Below are 20,001 nucleotides of genomic sequence, written 5' to 3' on the forward strand. Positions count from 1 at the left end.
ATCACGCAAATATTCGAGTTCGAAAAAATTCATAAACCAACAACAGGGCAAAGGAAGAAATCGTGGTCGCGTTTAACCGCCGAGGTTTGTCAACGAAGTTAAACCTTGTATTACACGATTTATACGTCCGTTATTATTCATTATATCCATAAACTTTCGGCTAACTCGCTTACGGTCCGAAACAAAATGCTATTTCGATTCTACACGAATTATATGACAATGCATCCCATTTTCTCACGTTAGCCACATCGCCGGTCATTGTTGCACAATTCGTGTAGAATCGAACTAGCATTTTGTTTCGGACCGAAAACAAGTTGTCCAAAGGTCAAGGCACGAACGAATACTACCGTAGACAATCGAGTCGTCACGAAAATCCCATAAACGCATCGCGGCCAGCCGATTCTCGCCTGTTTCTTCCCTTATTCATATTCCTCCCTTGCGTGTGTTCTTCCTCTCACCAGGAAGTGAGAACCGGCTCGGTCGAAGGTGCGGGGTGGATATCCGGGGGTGGTTCGAACCTTGAACGAGAACCACTGGGACGGTTGGCTGTGTGCGCAATGCGCGGGCATTGGTAAGATCCTTGGCGCGATGTGCGTTCACATCAGCGACTGCGCGTCGATGGCCGGCGTTCCAGTTCCTCGTTCAGAGCGAGCGTGGACGCCGCACGGAGAACATCGCGGTGTCGCTTATTGTCGCGCGAAAGCTTCCTGCATCCGGCATTGGTGGAGCAAACGCATAGTTATGTCGGACGAGTAGGCGAAGGAACGCAACGGTGGCGATGAAAAATCGGGAAATTGTCTCGGTGGTAAAGGTGCGATTTGGGGAGACGTTGGCGGTTTGTAAAATTTAATCCTTCTCGGTGGTGAGTTTTTGAAAAAACGTTCGACGGTGCGTTTATCCTATATGTGATGGTGTACAAAGACACGGGGTAACTCGCAATTTGTCTACGATTCAACGCTTGTCTGCTAACGTGTGCGTGAGAATGGTGGTAGGGAAAATAAATACTAGTGATCGTCGGTTTTGTTGTTACGGAAAGTGGCGATGACTGTGGACGAGGCGTTGGGTAATTAAACTTAAATTTCAGTCAAGTGCGGTGTCGTCTCATCCTCTGATTGTCAGTGATAATCTCGTGTAAATCGAGGGAGGTAAGAGCGAGGAACGCAATAATTTCGTGCGGTGTTAGCTGAGTTGTGTTGTGTTGATTCTGCGAATCGATGACCTCTCAAAGTCTGTTTTGAATAATGCGAAGCAAACCATTCTTCGAGTGTACGTAATAAACACGTGTGTAGGACCTGCGCAAGGTGTGTTCGCGTGTGCGTGCAAGTCGCTGTTCAATCGTAATTAAATTCATTGGTTTCAACAATATTCGTTTCAATCGGTGATCGCGGTGATTTTCAAGTATCGAACAACGTTCTTCGTCACAATCGGACCCGATTTTACCTGAAGGTACTTCACGCGTATCATTCAACCGCGTGAACGTAGCAATTGTACGGTGGAACTTCTTCGTCAATTGTTTGATCGGTTCGGGTGGCTGTCTTCTTTTCGTCAGCAATCTGCTCGACCTGAGAAAAGGGATCGCGGAAACGTTTTCAACCGACGGATATACGGTAAGCCCTCTATACTTAATCCCTTCACGTATATCTTCCATGAAATCAAACCAGACGTATTCAATTTTTGAGACAGTTATGGAACGAACGATGAAGAAAAATGGTTACGTTCGAAATTCAAATTTCCTACGTATGCTCTTATAACTTTCTCACGTTTCTGCGGCACTGCGAATGAGTCATTTTTAAATGTTAAAATTTTAGGTTTCTTCTCCTAAACATATGAGTCTAAGGTCACTGTGTAAGATGTATAACTTTTTTTTTAATTAAATCGAAAGTTTATGAATATGGGGGAACGTGGGGTACGACGGACCCCATATAAAAAATGATTGAAAAAAAAACTCATCCTCACTGAGAAAAATTTCATTTGTTACAGTAGTTAGAAAAATTCGGTAAAACAGGCATCGTGTTAAAAACTGTTTGAATATGGTTGGAATTACGAAAAACGAGGTACGCGTAACCATTTTGCGCTATCGTCGATTCTTTCTTTGGTAATTGCAACGCAAAATCAGTATCTGAGATTTACTCTACTTTTTTAGTTAAACAAGGCTTTAACGTTAATTTATCGTTGCATTTATACCTAGAACTATGTTTTTCGATTGTAGTAAAAAATGAAAATAGTCAAGGACTGAGCGGTAACAGGAACTAAAAATTTCTCTCAGTGCTAAAAAATTAGATCATATTAAGTAAACCTCTAATATTACCACAATATTTAAAAAAATTAATTTTTTTTATCAACATTCATTTGGGGTCCGTCGTGCCCCACGTTCCCCTATAGAAATGCCTAAAAGAGACCTGAGTGAAAAAACGAACTTGAGGATGAATAGGATCCATGTACCTTTTTGATTCAAGAGTTAGAATAATTTTCCAGCAATGTTATTTGCGACAATGATAGTGAAATCGAATGAAACAACATCGAGTGTAATTTTTTACGAACATCTGTTGTTCATACTTGCGTAAATCTATTTTCATCCACTCTAGAGATAACAGTTGACGAAAGAAAATTTCATGTAACCTCTAGAGATCTCTTTGGCGTACAAAATGAGCCTGAAACATTGGAGTTCGATCATTTCAAGCGAGCTATTTACAAAACATCTTTTTACGTTGTTGACATCTTGACTTGTGTTGTTCGAATTTTTTTCTATTCATTTCCATTGCACAGAAGAGATGCTGTCTTATTCGCGTTCCCCATCACGTGTGCAAACATAATTGCTAAAGATTTGTTGAACAGTTTTTTCTCTTTTCGTAACTTTTGATTCACACTGTGGCATTTCTCATTCGTACACAAGTTGCTCCGAGATCAAAAGTGGTTTCACTTGTACAACATCGTTGTCAAAAAAATGTCTGAACAATAAATATTATTTTAGATTTGAAAATAACAATGTCCAACGTTCAAAACTAATCATCAGTTTTTGGGGTCGAAAGGTAGACACGTGTGGTGTGAAAGACCTTTGCAATCTGAAGACAACGCGATAAATTTGACCTTTTAGAATTTTAATTATTCGTCACTGGTTTACGAATGAATTATCGATTACATATTTATATGGCACAGTGTTCAAAATTCACGGATTTACTACATCCATAATTTTTTTATCGAAATACCCGATGGTTCGTAAAAGTTTTTTAATGTACAACTTCAGCTTCTGAAGTACATAACTTCCGAAATAAATTAGTATACCGACAATACTATTCCGAATGCACAGTGAGCATGGATGATTTATAGCATAGTCGTTGTTATGCATCGTATGGCATACGTACCTAATGGATTTAGACGATCTGAAACTGATAAGATCCGCCCGTAAATAACAGTTTATCTTTACGCTAAGGGTTAGCCCAACCATGCGGCTGCACAATTTATATATTACGGATAAAGGTGCTTACGTGTTATATCATATAATTTAAGGATATCCAACTGACCGTGGACTAGCCAAGCTTCCGAGATACGAACCTTTTATAGACACTTAAACACGTTCAGGGACTGGTTGTGCCTCCAAACGTACACACACACGTGCACAAACGATAACGAAGTAAATCAATTCTTGGATTTTATTACCGGGCCACGGAGCCACTATTCTCAAGTGTTCAAAACTAAACGCCTCACAAACCCCGGGTCTAATCCTTCAAGGGCGAGAAACAAGCGTTCTACACGATTGCCTTAACCGTCGCACATGCATTCTTGACGACTTGTCGTTCTTATCATTCGACTGCAGTTCGTAAATTATCAACAAAATCAATCATAAGCTTTTAAACCTTTCATTACTGAATATAGAGAACTACTATTACGCTATGGGGGTGTCACAGGTATCTTATGTGCATACCTACCCGAAGCTTGGATCGATCAAGCTTGATGGAAAAGCCTTTCGATCAGGAATGAATAGCTTTGTTAAAAAATTAGTTACGATCACACCATTTCGTGCTGTCGAATGGCTAACTGGATTTCATTCAACCCTCATAAACGTACTGTTTCAATTCGATATCGTTGGCGACTGGAACACGTATCGGCGTTGATGAATCGAAACTTGATTTTCATGCGTGGTATTTGAAAGATACTTTAATGATAATCGCGAAGATGAAACGAGTTGACGACGCATGTTTATAACGTAGACTACGTATTATGCTGAAAGTGACGATGTGAAGAAAAGAAGAGGATGAAAATCTAAACTTCATATTTGGAAATCGTCACATGTTTTTGAACTTGAGGTCAGGAACCATTTTTGTGCGTCTGTGAACAGTATTTAAAAGAAAAGATTCACAAATCCGGGGAAAAAAGCCTTACGCCGTTTGAATTATTCTACAAACATTTGATACCGAATTGTTCGTAAAGTTAACCGAAATACATTTAACAAAACTGTCGCTCTCGTGTTGCGTAACGAATAATTAACCGTTTAGATTGAGGAAGAAATTCAATTTTTTGCCGCTCGTATCGTATTCAATTTTTTCCTGACACTTGGGGACAGCGTTCGAGGAACAAAAAAGAAACATGAAGTTATTATAATCACCCTGAAAATGAAAAGTCGAGTTGGAATCACCTCCGTGTGCTTGCAGCGCGTGGCACAATGGTCGGAGATGATTCTCTAGACTTTGAAATGTCGAGTTGTAGTGAGAACTGAATTCTTAATTTTCAGGGTGATTGTTATAACAAGAAGTTTAAAAAATAAAATTCAACTTTAGAAGTTAACAAGTTGGAGAATAAAAAATTTCATTTATTCATGTTTCATGGGTTCGAAACGCATCCCGGGGGAAAGTCGTTTGGCTGACCTCGTTAAGGGGGGGGTAGGGTTTTGAGGGTTCAAAAAAAGTGATTTTTTTTTATTGCATATTATGAAAGTATAGTAACTCAAGAATGTTGTCTGTTAATTGGAAGTCAATCGGAGCAAAACTCACAAAGATATAGCTTTGGAAGTAGGCGTGTCTCGAACGACTACCTGAGCTGTAACCGCTCAGCGGGAGGGCCGCTGTTTTTCAATCTCTTTTGTTATTGTCTCTAAGCAGTTTACAGAAAGGTCTTAGACAGAGTCATTGTAACGGTACCTGGTGTTGCTTCATTTTCGAAACAGACGCAGAGTGTAACAGTCGTGTTGTATTTTCTTACTCTATTTCATTGTGATATTTTTGTTGTTCGCAAAATGCCGAGAAAAGTTTCCAGAGAGTGTAGAAAGGAGACTGGTAAAAAGTTGTATCAAGCTAAAAAAATAGTTCCTCCGCATAAACGAAGAAACGATGACGATATTGAGGCAAGGAGTACGTCAACGAAAAAAATCAGACTAAGTTTTAGCCAAAAAGTTGCTGAAGATACAAATAAGCATTTCAGAATCATTGATTTTCTGTTAGTTTTTTCAACAATTTCTACGTTAGTGAAGTGTGCAGTTTGTGATAGTACAGTATCATTTCAGTGTTGTGGCAAAATAGGTCTTGGTTTCAAGATAAAAATAAAATGTGAAAAATGCAAAGAACCTCGTTACGTTCCGTCCAGTGAACGAGTAGATAATCATATGTATGAAGTGAACTACCGATTTGCTTTCGTGATGCGAGTTTTAGGCTTGGGATTAGCTGGTTGTGACAAATTCTGCGGACTGATGGATTTATCCAGTAATTTCGTATCAAAATCGGTATACAACAATTACTTGAAGAAAATGTCCTCCAGTGTGACGAATGCCGCAAAAAGATTTTTTGTTTCTGCGATTGAGGAAGAAAAAGCAGCTATGTGTAGAGAAAAAAATATTGAATCTTCATCAGAATTAACCGTATCAGGCGATGGAAGTTGGAAAAAGCGTGGATTTTCTTCTTTGTATGGCGTGGCTTCCTTGATTGGATATTACACCGGAAAAGTCGTCGATGTTCTCGTAAAAAGTTCATACTGTCACATGTGCGTTACTTGGGAGAATAAGCTTGATTCTGCAGAGTTCGAAGAATGGCAAGAGAACCATATAAATGAAGATCAATGTTCTGCAAATCACAAAGGAGCATCCGGTAACATGGAAGTCGACGCAATTGTCACAATGTTCAAAAGATCGCAAGAGAATAACGTGAAGATTCGCAACTATATTGGAGATGGTGACTCGAAAACATATAGTGGTGTTATCAATGCTAAACCTTATGGTGAAAATTTTCTAATCAATAAAAAAGAATGTGTTGGACACGTCCAAAAAAGGATGGGAACTCGTTTGCGTAATTTAGTCAAAAAAACTGTGACTGATAGTGAAACCAAAACTGGAAAAAAAATCAACAAAAAAACTCTCTCAGGTAAAGGGAAACTGACTGCAAAAATGATTGATAAGCTCACCCAGTACTATGGTCGTGCAATTCGTTTCAATTCTAATTATGTAGAAGAAATGAAAAAAGCCATTTGGGCTACTTACTATCATTATGCCTCAACCGATGCAAAACCACAACACGAAAACTGCCCTAGCGGAGAAGGCTCATGGTGTGAATGGCAGAAAGCTGCAGCTTCAAACAAGCTGAATAATTTCAAACACTCATATTCTGCTCTACCAACTGATGTTTTACAAGGAATCAAGCCAATTTATGAAGATTTAAGCAAAGATGCTCTCCTAGAGCGATGTATTGGCGGATTCACACAGAATAATAATGAGAGTTTGAACCAGCTTATTTGGAAGATTGCGCCGAAAGTTGAGAGTGGTTCAGCAATTATCGTCGAATTTGCATCTTCAGTGGCTGCTTGTGTTTTCAATGAAGGCTGTGAAGCTTATTTAACCTTCCTAGAAGAGATGCGAATCAGTACTGGTCCAAGTTGTCATGGATGGGCGCTTCTAACCGACGATATTCGAATGAACAGAGCAGATGAGCGAGCAGCTGAAACCGCTAAAAATGATAGAATTCGCCGCAGACTTGATCAAAAAGATGCTTTGGACATTCTTGACGAAAGTTCTATACTCTATGGTCCCGGCATTGATGATTCTATGTGAGTAAAATAAAAAATAAATAGCTTACTAAGTTTTATCAGGGTCTTTTCGCTACGAAAAACTTTAAACGCGTTTTTCTCAAATCGATGTTTTTTGAGTCGGTGCCCTCTGTATCTCAAAATCTATTCAACCGATCGTTCTCAAATTTTTTACAGTATTTCCTTACATAATTTATGAGGTAACACTGTTGAGATTTTTTCGTTTTTGATTTTATTTTTTTTATTATTAACAACAATAGTCATGAATTTAGGCCAAAAATCGGTATTTTCACTTTCAAGTCTTGTAAAAAGTTCAAAAATTAAAAAAAAATGGAAAAACTCGACAGAGATACCTAGAGGGACATAAAAATTAAAGGAAAAACTTTGGTTATTTCATTTCAGATGATCCAGTGCTGAGGTATGACGTGCACCGCAAAATGTATTTTTTCTGAGGCGCCTGCGAAGAATTGCTGCCATTCGGTCAATTTTCAATATTTTTCAACCAATATTTCACAGAATATAGTTCAATTACTACTCTTTAATGTACAATAATCAGAAATAAATTTACTTTCACCATACGCCCAAAAAAAAATCTGTAAAAACCTGTTTTTTTCTGCCTTCAAAACCCTACCCCCCCCTTAACCTCAGCGATATTAACCACTTGTTCAGTTTTTCAATGGCATTTATCGCCATTGACGTTAGCCCGTGAGAAAATGAGAGACGCGGATCGAAAAACCGAAAAACTTTCCGTGATATCGTCTATGCAGGATTATTCCAACGATATTTGAAACCATTTTCATCGTCCTTACACCTAAAATGCAGTTCGATATCATTTAAAGATACACGGTAACTGCAAACTGTATAAATTAATTATTATGCAACAGTTAACAAACAAAAAAAAAAAAACATTTCGGTAACGATTGTGAAGAAAATAGTAATCAAGTCTGTCGTCACAAGATCATCGCCGCACAACTGAGAACTAAATCTATAATAACCTTTAGTCATAACCGATGTGGAAAAATTCTAACAGAGCAAAGCAAGATCGCTGCAGTAAGCGTATGGCGTTACTACACATGTGCTGTTTATTGATTTCCTCGAAGCTTACCGGATACTGTAATACAAAAAGAATCACACACCGCCACGATACCTAAATCGGTGACGTGACGATGAATTACACACTGACAAAGGTCACTCGAGCCAATGGAATAAAGAAGTTGAAACAGCACCGCTTTGTGCATTAATTAAATGACACATTCGGCCATCGCGCATCGCCTCGTTGCTTCTAATAATACAACTACTGTCTCCGGTTCCAATATCGTGACTAATACAGCAAATAGTCTTCTATTTACCGGTAGTTGAGATACCGAGAAAAGTTATCTCCACATGCTACGCGGTCATATCTACGGTACACGAAGCTGATTCCGTAATCAAACGTTTCTCGTAAATGAAGAATACTCTTGAATTTTCGGTGGAATATTAACCGTCGAAGCATTCTCGAACACATCTGTTTGACGATGCTTAGAACGCGGTCGTGAATAATATCACGATGAGCAATTTCAACCGGCGCGTGACTTGGAATCTGAGACACTGCGGTACGATAAAGGTTATTTCTTTTTTTATCCCCTCTTTTCGATACGATGTACGAGATTGGATTTTTCACGCTGCATGGCTATGTAACTAAACGGTAAATGCCCGTTTCTCACTTTGAAAGTCGGCGTGTCGCCGTTTCCGGCAATATTGATCGAGATGGACGCGTCGATAAAGACACGAACGGGGATGATCCGTGAAGGCATGGCTTTGATATTGAATTAAACGTCGCCGATGCTAGTCCGTCACTGTCATTTCGTTGAAAATATTCTTTGGCGTTTATTTTTACTTTTGTTCGCGTTGCATCGAAATCTTCGTTACCTTATTTTCAGGAAATGAATTCGTTGTGTATTGTTACCCGTTGAATCTTTCGTTGGAAGCATATCATCGTTGCAATTATGGCTGTTGGTACGGAAAGGGGGTGTAACGTTCTATTTTGAAGTAGAATATGCGGTTACAAGAGAATTAACGTAAGTGTTATTAATATACTGTTCTAAATGCAAATATCGTTGTAAATATGCCTCGGTGGAATTAATTGAACGCCTTGAAGGTAAAATGTAAATTTGCAGTAGAACCTGCAACGAGTTATTCCTTTATATACTATGCCAGGGGACTTCGCCCCTGGCTTGAAACGTATTGAACAATCCGTAAAAGCACGTCTCACCCTTTTTCATTACATCGGAAGTGAAATTTCGAAAAATGCAGAAATTAGTTTTTAGCTATTTGAAGTTAGAAGAAAAAACTAAGACGACGTCTCATAGAAACCGAGAAATATAACACGTTTCATTCACTTTCAATCCCCTTTATAGGAGTCGAAATTCGAAATATCTCTTCTTAGTGATTTCTTCTTACCAAATTTCGTGTTTCTAAGGTCAGGGATTTGGGTTAGGCGTTGAAACGTTACCCGGGACATCTTTTTCCACGCATAAATGTTGAGAGAAGAAAAAAAATATGTCACAATTATGAGTATAAAAATATTTTACGGATAGAATAAAGATTGTAAATTTGATTAGTTCGATTGAAATCACAGGGAAGAAATGATTTGTTATATTCTTCAATTTCGACAAGAGTGACGTGGACAAAATTGTAAAACTGATGTACACTCAATACTACAAAAAAGATATCAAACAAATAATACATACCTGTTATGGAACCGATTACTGCATTCGGTATTTAAAGTTTTCGCGTAAATTTCTAGCCTGTAGTATAGAACAATTTTACCGGAATGAGGCAATCGTCGGATGCGTGGATCGCATTTGTTGTACTCTCGAAATGATTAGTTACGCCCGAAATAATCACCGTATAGCGAATGAATGAAACGGTGCGATAACCGCTCACGTAAATTCATCTCGGAATAATTTACGTGCATCTGCATATTTGTACGACAATTGTGACGGAACGTCGCACGTGCGAGTTTTAAACAAATTCACGTAACTCAAAGCCAAAACTTGCTACACGTTGATCAAGCTGCGAAAGTTGAATAAATTGGGAGATTGGACGTTAAAATTTTGACGACTTATCCTCCTTTTCAGGCTTGTTTAATAATTTTCAAACATTTCACGAAATGTTTTCGATCGACTTGCTGAGATGCTAAATCACCGCGCCAGTTCAAAATTATCAAATTGATGTAACGTCAATTTTTTTGGGAAGAGTCATGCGCGCGTGGCTGTATAGAAGCGAAGGTTTGTTTACCATCCAAAATTTATGTAAATAAAATGGATTAAACATTCAAACTTCGATAAATACCGTGTAACAATAACTCGGAAAGATGAAATAATAATGGAGTCCGGAGTTTATTTGAATCGAAAATGTTCAGGGTAATAGCGTTAAAATTTTCGCGATCGTTATGTTCAATTATAAAAAGAGATAAAATCTTTTTCACAACCACACTCAATACACGTATGCACACCTTGTAAACGAATTGAAAGAGAAAGTCCCTACGGGGTGTTTTTCCGAATCAACGTTAGCGTGTGTAATCCCTGTTATAAGGTCATGGCAATTTACATTATATCCCCCATCCCGAGGCTCTCCCTCAAATATACGAGCAAAATACAACAATCGTGCAGCAATCATTTTTTTGCAACGCCGCACGACATTCCCAATGTAAATACAGCAGCTTAATCTCTCGTTACGATTGCTCATAAATTGCCTGTGCCATTTCCCACGCCCACCCTTCACCCCTGCATTAACACATGCGTGACTAACCAGTAACACACACACACACACACGAACACGGAGAAGGATTTTAAATTAAAATTTAAAAGACCCAACGAAAATGGCTGACAATCATCGAAACTTGACACTTTTGACAAACACGCCATTTTTTCTTTTCAATATTTTTTTAGTTAGAATTCGTTTTTTTTTTATTATTTTTACAAGCAAAGAATGGATTGAAAATCGTCTACAGCCACATTCTAGGAAACTTATTGTATGATCAAGTCTATTTCGACGATGATTATCGCAATATTTATACGAAAACAATGTTCAATTATTGTAGTAATCCAGTAGAAACATTCTAAACGTGATGAAATTTTTTTTTTCTCTGTTACCACTACCTTTTTATCGACCTGCAGCCTGAACGTTGCGATCTCAATATGCTGACACGCTAAATTGCAAGATTGGCTCGTATTGCTATTTGTCAAACAACGTACCTAGTAGCGAAATAGATTTTAAAATCATAAAAAATTTTCGTACATTTGTGAATAAAATGGACAAAAAAATTTTTTGTACTTTGTATAAAACGAATGACACGTGACGATGATCATCGTGTGACGAAACTTCATCGAATAATCGAGACGTTGCGTTGTAAGAAACGATACTGTTTTTTGAACCTTATCTTTCACCCGCATTCCATAGGGGAAAAAGTACTTGAGATGCCTCGGAGATATATATATATATATTCAAGCTCTGGTGACGTCAACACTTCTTGACTTCTATCGCTGCAATAGTATTGAATTATCTCGATAATGATGCTTCTGTAACTGAGCTTATGGAGGCGAGACCGAACCGCTTCTCTGAACTCGCACTCTCTCTCTCTCTCTCTCTCTCTTTCCCTTTTTTTTACATCTTTCTCCCCGTTGCGCAATTCCGACGACTCTTGTTACTATGTTCTCATTAGGATTGATCGGATTAAAAAAAGACGAGGAAGGGTCTGAAGAAATTATTACCTACAAGCAGCAAGTGCGGATCGCTGGTCGAGCGATTAATTACAGCATGTATCTTGTTCAACGAAGCTTGAAACAGTTTGACGTAAAAGAGATACGAGTGTACAGCCGCGCTTGAAAAGATCTATAATTTATATGCATGTTGGTGAAAATAAATCTCGTATCTTCTTCAAAATGACTTGTAGAAGGTACTGTGTGTAAGTTGCCCATGTAGAATTGTCGGGAAGATTTCTTAGTGAAACTTTTTAATAATTTTTCTTACCATCAGTTACGCGTAAATGGTGAGGTGATATTTATAACGAACAATTGACAATGTTTTGAAAAGAAAACCAATTTTTTTTAATCTTTGCTACAAAAATTCTTCCAGGTTCATTGAAATTTATATCGCATCGTCACTCATTGGTACCTATGTAATTTTCAGGGCGGCCAACCGTCAATAATCTGGAATTTATACACGTCAGATCGCTGCGATGTATTTAACCCCAAATACTTCGACAGTTTGGTTCGACTCAACTATTCATGATTCGTCGTTACTGAATATTCTTAATGACCAATAGTCATGCATAATAAATGGTGTAAGCCTGGGAGTCAAACCGAATCGTCAGAGTATTTGAGGTTAGATACATGGAGACGATCCGTCATGTATAAGTGTCAGATTTTTGACGTTTTGGCCGCCGTGAGATATGAAAATGTATTAGTGGATAACGTACACCAATTTGCATGAATTTCAAACCCAGAAGAATGGGTATCGCAAAAATTTAACCGATACTTGAAACACTTCCTTAGAATTAAATGGACCTCGTACGGGTTTGCACTCCAGTGTGTCGAGTAAGGGTTGAAAAACGCATTACAAAAATCAAGAGAGGGGGCAAAATAAGGGTTTCGATACATTGGTATTGATTTTCATTTTGAAAAACAACCTAATGGTCGACCAGCGTTGAAACTGATTCGTTAGACTTGTCTTGAAACATGCGTCGGACTTCCAGTTCGAAATAATGACTTTGAACGTAGAATTATTTAAAATGATCCGAGGTTTGAAAGTTTTTCAATTATCATCTTCGGCAGAGTCGTTAACGATTCTTTCACTTTATTTTATCCGCTTTACGCTATTTCGCCAGGGAATATAATCGGCTACCAGCTACGTATTGTTTGAGGAAAGGTCAGAGACTCCTCCTGAATACAATCGGCTTTCCAATCACAAACACGCCCACCTTCACCTCTCTCTGCTCACCCCGCGCCACTGTTGCAAATTTATACATACATGCATGCCCTTCCAGCACACCTCTTCGCACTGTACGGGATAATCTCAAGTCGGCATGCGGAACGTAGCATCGTTGACGTTGAGAGATTCTCCTGCAGAATTTACCTCGGCGAATGGTTTGGAGGAATATTACTATTTTATTTAAATTTTTTGTCGTTCGGCAATCTTCAAGTTCGGTTGTATTTAGATATCGCGTACACCGATGACGGTTAAAAATATCGAGTGTCGATTATCGAGATAACAAGGATAACAGAGAGCTTGCGAACTTTAAAATACGATTTCAAATAAAGCAATTAATGATTACAAGAAGATTCCTAGCATTGCAACGAGCTTACGCGGATGATTGAGAGATTGTAAAAATTGCAAAGGATTATTAATATTACGTGTGATTGTGAACATTAAACGGATTACAAAGATCATCAAATTATCGATGATCATCAATGACGTCAGGTTGAAAAGGATTGTAGCTGTTCGCAAGTGATTTCACAGATCATGAAGAATACAAAGGGGTTGCAAAAGTTGACGGGAAATTATTAGGATTACAATAATTACAAAGAGCAAACTACGAATGCAAAATTTTATGCGACGTTGCAAAGAATTGCAAGAGATAACGAAGATTACACAAGTCAACGGGGTGCATGTACGTACATAAATCAGATTACAACTTCCGTGATCAATCTCTCGGTGAATTCCTTTTTTAGCTATTGAAATAAATCTCGAAATAAACGTACTATTCTATCCGAATCATTTGTTCTGGGTTCAACGCAGCCTTTTAAACCCGATTTTTCGACTTCGTAATTTCACGCTACAATCAATTTGTTATTTAAAAATGTCGCCTTGCAGCAGTTTCGCCCGGGCATTGTTTTCTTATGTCCATTCGGTTCTTCGGTTTCCCTTTTTCTATACGATACGGGGCATTTCATACGAAATCTACCAATCCGAAATTTTTTTAGATTTTTGTCTTAACCCGTTATAGCTGTTTCCTAAAGAGCCTTTTGTCCCTCCGCGACTTGTCGCAACGTTCCAAAGCATTTTTATTGTGATTTGCAAAGTCTTTATCACATGCGCCGTGTCATATTCATTCTCAATCTACGGTACGAAGTTCACACGTGGCCTGGAATCCTGAATATGATTACCGGATCGTAATTCGTTCTCTATTTCCGTATCAGCGCGCGGTCGAGGCAAATATTATTGCTGTAGGTATGAATAATTCTTTTCGCATCAGAGCCGCGACATTACCATCGAATTTCGTTGCTGGGCACGTAATTATAGTAATAACAGCTGACGATGAGATGATCGTGTACCTCAATCATTTTCGCGCAGCTGATCTCAGCGCTCGTCTTCGGACATAAAGCTTTGTAAAGAACAAAGAAACAAAGAACATTCGATCGGGATGATGCAGTCGAGCTGATATTGCGGTAGTCGGGGAATAAACGTTGGGCGGCCGCATTTCGGCGGAGCAAATAACACAAAAGGAACGAGAATTAATCGTAGTCACAGTGGGCCAGAATTAAAGACCACACGACTTGATTAATCCTTCCGAAATCCGTCGTTTCAACGTTTTCGGGTTTCTGAAATCGAATATGACGTGTGCACTTGGAATTTAGAAATCGGAGATCCAATTCGTTGACGATTGAAACAAACGGTTTATTTGGTTAGGATTTAAACCTGCAATATCGATTATATATACTGGGAGAATAAAACGAAGTACTCGTAATTTCCAAACGCGACGTGAACTTCAATAATCGATGAAAAGAAATTAGGGTTACGCATGGCTAATATTCCTGAACGAAAACAATCGCAGACGCTACAGGAAACATTCATATTCACATTTCAAAGCGGGAAGTATTGGGGCGTTTTTTTAAAACATGAAAAAATTGACTCGCAATTATCACGTATAAACGTCATATTCAATCGTGTTGCGAGTGCGAAAAGTAGGCTGTTTCCGCACTTGTAACACAATATGTGTATAACCTAAAAATGATTTTCCGTGCTTCGAAAATTTGTCATGTTGATATTCCTCGATTTAAGCATCTGAGAATTCGTACGAACGTTCGAGTCTTGTTTCAAGTGGAATTGAACAAAAATAATGTACGGTAATGTTCATTAATGGCTTAACCTTTCGGCTAACTTATTTTCGGTCCGAAACAAAATGCGGGTTCGATTCCGTACGAATTATGTTACAATGACTGGCTATTCAGCTGACGCGACGGAATTGGATGCATTGTCTCATAATTTGTATAGAATCGTCGTTGTCGCCCAATTTGTATAGAATCGAACCTGCATTTTGCTTCTGTTCGAAAACAAGTTAGCCGAAAGGTTGAGGCATTAACGAATATTACTCTACCAGGCGTAACTTTACTCACAACAAATTTAATGTTCCGAAAATCATTCAGGAAAACAGATTCTCTGGTAACCGGTTTTCATCCGAGGCGGATTGAACACAGCGTTGCATTGATTTGTTGAGATTGAGCAACCGCGTGCAGCATGCATAGGGCGAGAACCATCGGGTTATTTTCACATTTCTCGACACACCATGCGAGACTCCCATTTTCTAAATTTATACTTTGCCGCATCTAGTTAGTCGTTTTGCTCTATACCCTTCAACTCTATATCCGTAACACAGCGTAGCTTCAAGTTGGAGTTCACGTGCAGTGCAAGTCGCGTCAGGGTTAGATCGTAAGATTCCGAAAATCAGCTAGAGATCGAAAACTTTATCCGATAGATGGAATATCACGTTGTTTTCTGCATTTTTAGGTAGTCAAGATATTATATCAAGGCTAGCCGAACGCGTAATTGGGCATCTAACCGAGTTCAGATTTGACGTGCTTCGGCTAGATTCTGTTTTTCTTTTATTGCGCCAATTGTGAAAAGCAATAAACATTTTAATCGGGGAGCAGAGAATCTCAGAGGGTTTGGAATTAATTCCTCGAGCTTGATTAAAAATTCTTTTACATAAACGTGGAATGCAAGAAATACTTTCAACGATACAACTGAGTTAGAGGTAACGAACCCGTTGGAGTTTCTGTGCAATCTTTGTTTATTTGGTTAAAGTAACACAGGTATTATTACAGATCTATGGTGTATTTAATATTGTAGAATTCAGGGATCTTATAAATTACAAGATAATATAATTATATTGGGGGGGCCTATGTACGTTCTAAACTGCTCGGAAATAAATAACTTTTATAGAATAAATCGTATTACAAACGCTGCCCATCTGCAAAAGGGTACGAAGAAACAGTCTGGATAACCAAAGTGCGAACAGATCTACTCTTCGAATTTAAAGAAACAGTCGGAATAACCGGAGTACAAACTGAGCTGTTATATCAGGTGATTGCAAAGGTATATCACCTTAAAACGCCCCATTCTGTAAGGGTGTGTTTCTGGCACGCTACGGATCAACCTCAGTAATCGTAACAAAGACGTGAGCCTCTTAATTTCATCGACTACTGGAATCCGCAGCTGATCGATTACGATGTTAAATTCAACAGGTATAAATGACGCGGGAAACGAACGAGGAGTAATCAACGATGCAATTACCAGCTCGTGTGATGCCCGGCAGCCACTGAATTAAATATGAGTATATTCAAGCACTCGCGCGATGAAACTCGCGTTATTTCTTTTCTTGACGGGCGCACGTTGAGCATACTTTCCTGATACGGGACAAATTGATTGCTCGTCGGTGGTTACGAACGAAAACTTGTACACCTAGGTACCTGCCTAGACTGAAAATCAACGCCAAAAGTCCTTTTACGGTGTGATCTTTTTAGCGAGAAAAATGAATTCGACACAATCGGAATCGAACGAGGAACACCAAAGTTTAATAATTTAGAACATCCCATTTATAAAGACAATTTTCTCAAATTGTTTATGGCTTGGATTGTGTAACTCGAATTTGCTTGGATTAATCCCTGTCGCATTGAAGCGATATTGTTTCATTTGTATTCACTATCGGTGCCGCAAGTAAAATTGCTGAAAATGTTTCAAACGATTTCTTTGTTTTTTTTTTTTTTTTAACTAGTTCATTCTTAACCGGAACTACACTAGTCATGGTGTGATCCAGATAAATTTAATTGTCAACTAGTTCACGGATAGTATAACTATTCCTTCTGATTATCCATTCACAGTTCGGACAATATTCTTGTGATAGTTGAATTGAAAATGTACTTGACTTAAAGTTAAAATAACTGGAAAACATAGCATTGACGACTAAAATCACTATAAATAGTTAATTGTACTATATTTGATTTTTGTAATTTCAACGATATTTGAAGCGCCATTGCAACGATACACTGAGAAAAATTCTTAGTTCCGGTTACCGCTCAGTCCTTGACTATTTTAATTTTTTTTACCACAATCGGAAAATATAGTTCTACGTAGAAAGTGAAAATTAGTTTTCTAGCCGTTACCAGAAAGTCTGGTATCCGTTACTGTTCTTTCTCATTACGATCGCTGTTACTATATTTTCTCGTAACTGTTGCAAAAACTTAACGCTTAACGCATTGGAAATGGAAAACTTTTCCTTGAATAAAAAATCTCGCGTCACGCCGCTCTTGTACCTCGGAAACGATTTCTTTTTAATTTTTTTTTATTTTCCTATTTTCCATCGGCCGCAGTAGCGCGGAGAGGAGAGCCTTGGTGGTAATTTCGATATTCATGAGGTGAATTACGAGGCAAAGCGTGCTGAGATACGGTTATGCTTACACGCGTAGTTACGTCTTGGCCATGCCGTGCGTACCGGAGCAAAGGGGAAGGAAGCGATACGGCAACGGATAGCATACCTGAGAAGCAGGTGCTGTTCCTTCAGGTTCGACCACTTTTGTCTCTCCCACACTGTTTTTCACCCATCTACCGCCCGATTCTCTTCCACTCTGTTCAACCCTTTTCCATGGAAGTCATCCGGTCGTGATAAAGATCTTACCGTAGACGTGGTTCAATGTCGGTACATTTAATTGTCAATTTCTCCAAGCCCGGTGTGCGCGCGACACTAATCGACTCCGGAAACATCGTAACTGGTTATGCGAAGTCGATATAAGAAGAAAGTCAACCGTAGAGGAATGGTTAAATGTGTAACGCTGTAACGTAATCGAGTATATTTGACGTTTTCATTCTGCCAATTGCGAGAGAAATGTCAGTCGGAAATGAATTACATTTTGGACTTGGATTTTATACTTTCGAATTCAAACACTCGTTTCACAGCAAAGTATACATATTGCGAGTTCCTTAATACCATCGTCGACGTTCATTTTTCAATATCTTTGATAAATATGAAGAAATCATGGCTTGCGGTTAGCTGTGCGCTCATTTTACTTCGAAACTTGGAAGAGATATTCGAAGTTGGTAACGCAACTTGAGAACCAATGCGCTTTGTCCTCCGATTCTTATCCCGACCGTTTTCTTTCCGATTTGTTTCCTGACTCAAAGTTTAACCGATTTACCGTCAATTTCCTGGTAGACTTGTAGACAAATCTAACAACAGTCGGAGTGCTTCTTACAAGCGTCGAGTCTGCGCCGTTAAGGATCGTAAGTTTCAACGTTTTACTCTGATTACTGGGTGTGCGTGGTTATTGGGTAAATGCATAATTTGGTACTTACCGATAAAGGAGGTTCCTTCGACGTATATCGAGGTAAATCGGTAATATTACCTACCTACCCACCTATAACCGATGCTGTATTCTACACGAATGCGTCACGTACGTGCACGAGATACTCGATTCCTATACAAACGAGCCTCTGCGAGATGAAAAACCGGTTCAAGATCTTGCCGAACCAGCTCCTTCGCGCGTGGCTTGCATTATAAACCCAGTTGCATCGCGCTGTTAATGCGGTGAAATATTTCAAGTCTTCGCTTTGCACCGCTCGTCTACATGTTTGAATGAATTATCATCTTCGATTTCTGCAATTAATCGCATCTGATTCGGCGTACACTATTTGTGTATTCGAGTTAGATTCGTGTACGTACGTATGTTATTGTTGGCAGCCGAGGAAGAATGATTAGAAGTTGAAACTGAAATTGGTCGATTTTTTTTTATAACAAACATTAGGGTGTCGATGAGTATTTTCAACCATACCCCCAAAATCAATTTCAAATAATTCATAAACAATTACCTAATTTTTTCAAATTTTTGTATCAACTCTAATCCGTGCCAACAACAGAGCGGATTTTACCGTTTAAAATACACCTGTTTTCGGACACGTTCTCAGTGTATATTTGGTTATAATTAGATTATAATTAATTAGGATCCGAGTTGAGATAAAAATCTGATCGAATTAGGCAGTTGTTTTTTAATCATTTGAAACTGATTCGAGGGGTATGCTTGAAAAACATTTGTCAACACCCTAATAAACGTACTGCATTTTCCCTTCACCCATTTATATATTATAGAAAATCTTCAAATTAATAATAATAGTAACTTGAAGATGATAATAATAACAATAATATTTTTTATTCTTCTTCTGAAATATTCCTTATTTTTTGGATTCTCCCTTCGATATGATCGTTGACATTTTCATAACTCGCCTTCTTCGCGCTGAGATTCCTGCAGACCAACGATGTGGAAGTCTGACAAATGCTGGCTTGGCCTTTTTCATCCGTCTCCGGCTGGCACAAAACCGAAGGAAAACACATAAAGGAACTTGGGTAACTTGTGTTACGGAACTTTTTTTTTGTACATCTCGACGATTCATCGATTCATTTCTTCCTCTTGCCCACCATCGTCGTAATCCAGCTGCAGGCCACTCGAGAACCCGACGAAAGTATCGAACTTTTTTAACAACTGCGATTTTTATTCGAACCAACTTCCTCCCTCACCCTCATCATTCGCCTCGTTTTCTTCTTGTTACCCGCGTTTCTTCACCCTCCCTCAATTAAACGCTCTGTCGCACACATCGTCTCCCTGAATTCTTTTTTTACCGCTCCTTAAAATTACGACGCTGCAACTCCTTGATTCCTTCCCACCCTCTCCATAAATATCCACCGAA

General features: G+C 38.7%; 2 protein-coding genes across 4 annotated transcripts in view; both read left to right on the forward strand.

Moving 5' to 3' along the window:
* The first annotated feature begins 654 nt into the window (after nt 1–654).
* LOC107225615 (protein tincar) overlaps nt 655–20,001 on the forward strand; it is a 129,255-nt gene continuing 109,908 nt past the window's right edge. For all 3 annotated transcript variants that reach the window (XM_046735600.1, XM_046735601.1, XM_046735602.1), the window contains exon 1: nt 655–1,607. The gene's annotated coding sequence lies outside the window, so the exon portion shown is untranslated. The remainder of the gene's footprint in view (nt 1,608–20,001) is intronic.
* On the forward strand, nt 6,383–7,567 carry LOC124293680. The gene is made up of 2 exons (XM_046735606.1): nt 6,383–7,026; nt 7,408–7,567. The coding sequence occupies exons 1-2, from the start codon at nt 6,437–6,439 to the stop codon at nt 7,409–7,411; spliced, it is 594 nt and encodes a 197-aa protein (XP_046591562.1). The 5' UTR covers nt 6,383–6,436; the 3' UTR covers nt 7,412–7,567.

The sequence above is a fragment of the Neodiprion lecontei genome, chromosome 3 (assembly GCF_021901455.1).
Source record: "Neodiprion lecontei isolate iyNeoLeco1 chromosome 3, iyNeoLeco1.1, whole genome shotgun sequence".
NCBI lineage: Eukaryota > Metazoa > Arthropoda > Insecta > Hymenoptera > Diprionidae > Neodiprion > Neodiprion lecontei.

Bases quoted from the DNA above. Each gene is read 5' to 3' on its own strand.
- LOC124293680 (XM_046735606.1), top strand. From the start codon at position 6,437: ATGAAAAAAGCCATTTGGGCTACTTACTATCATTATGCCTCAACCGAT.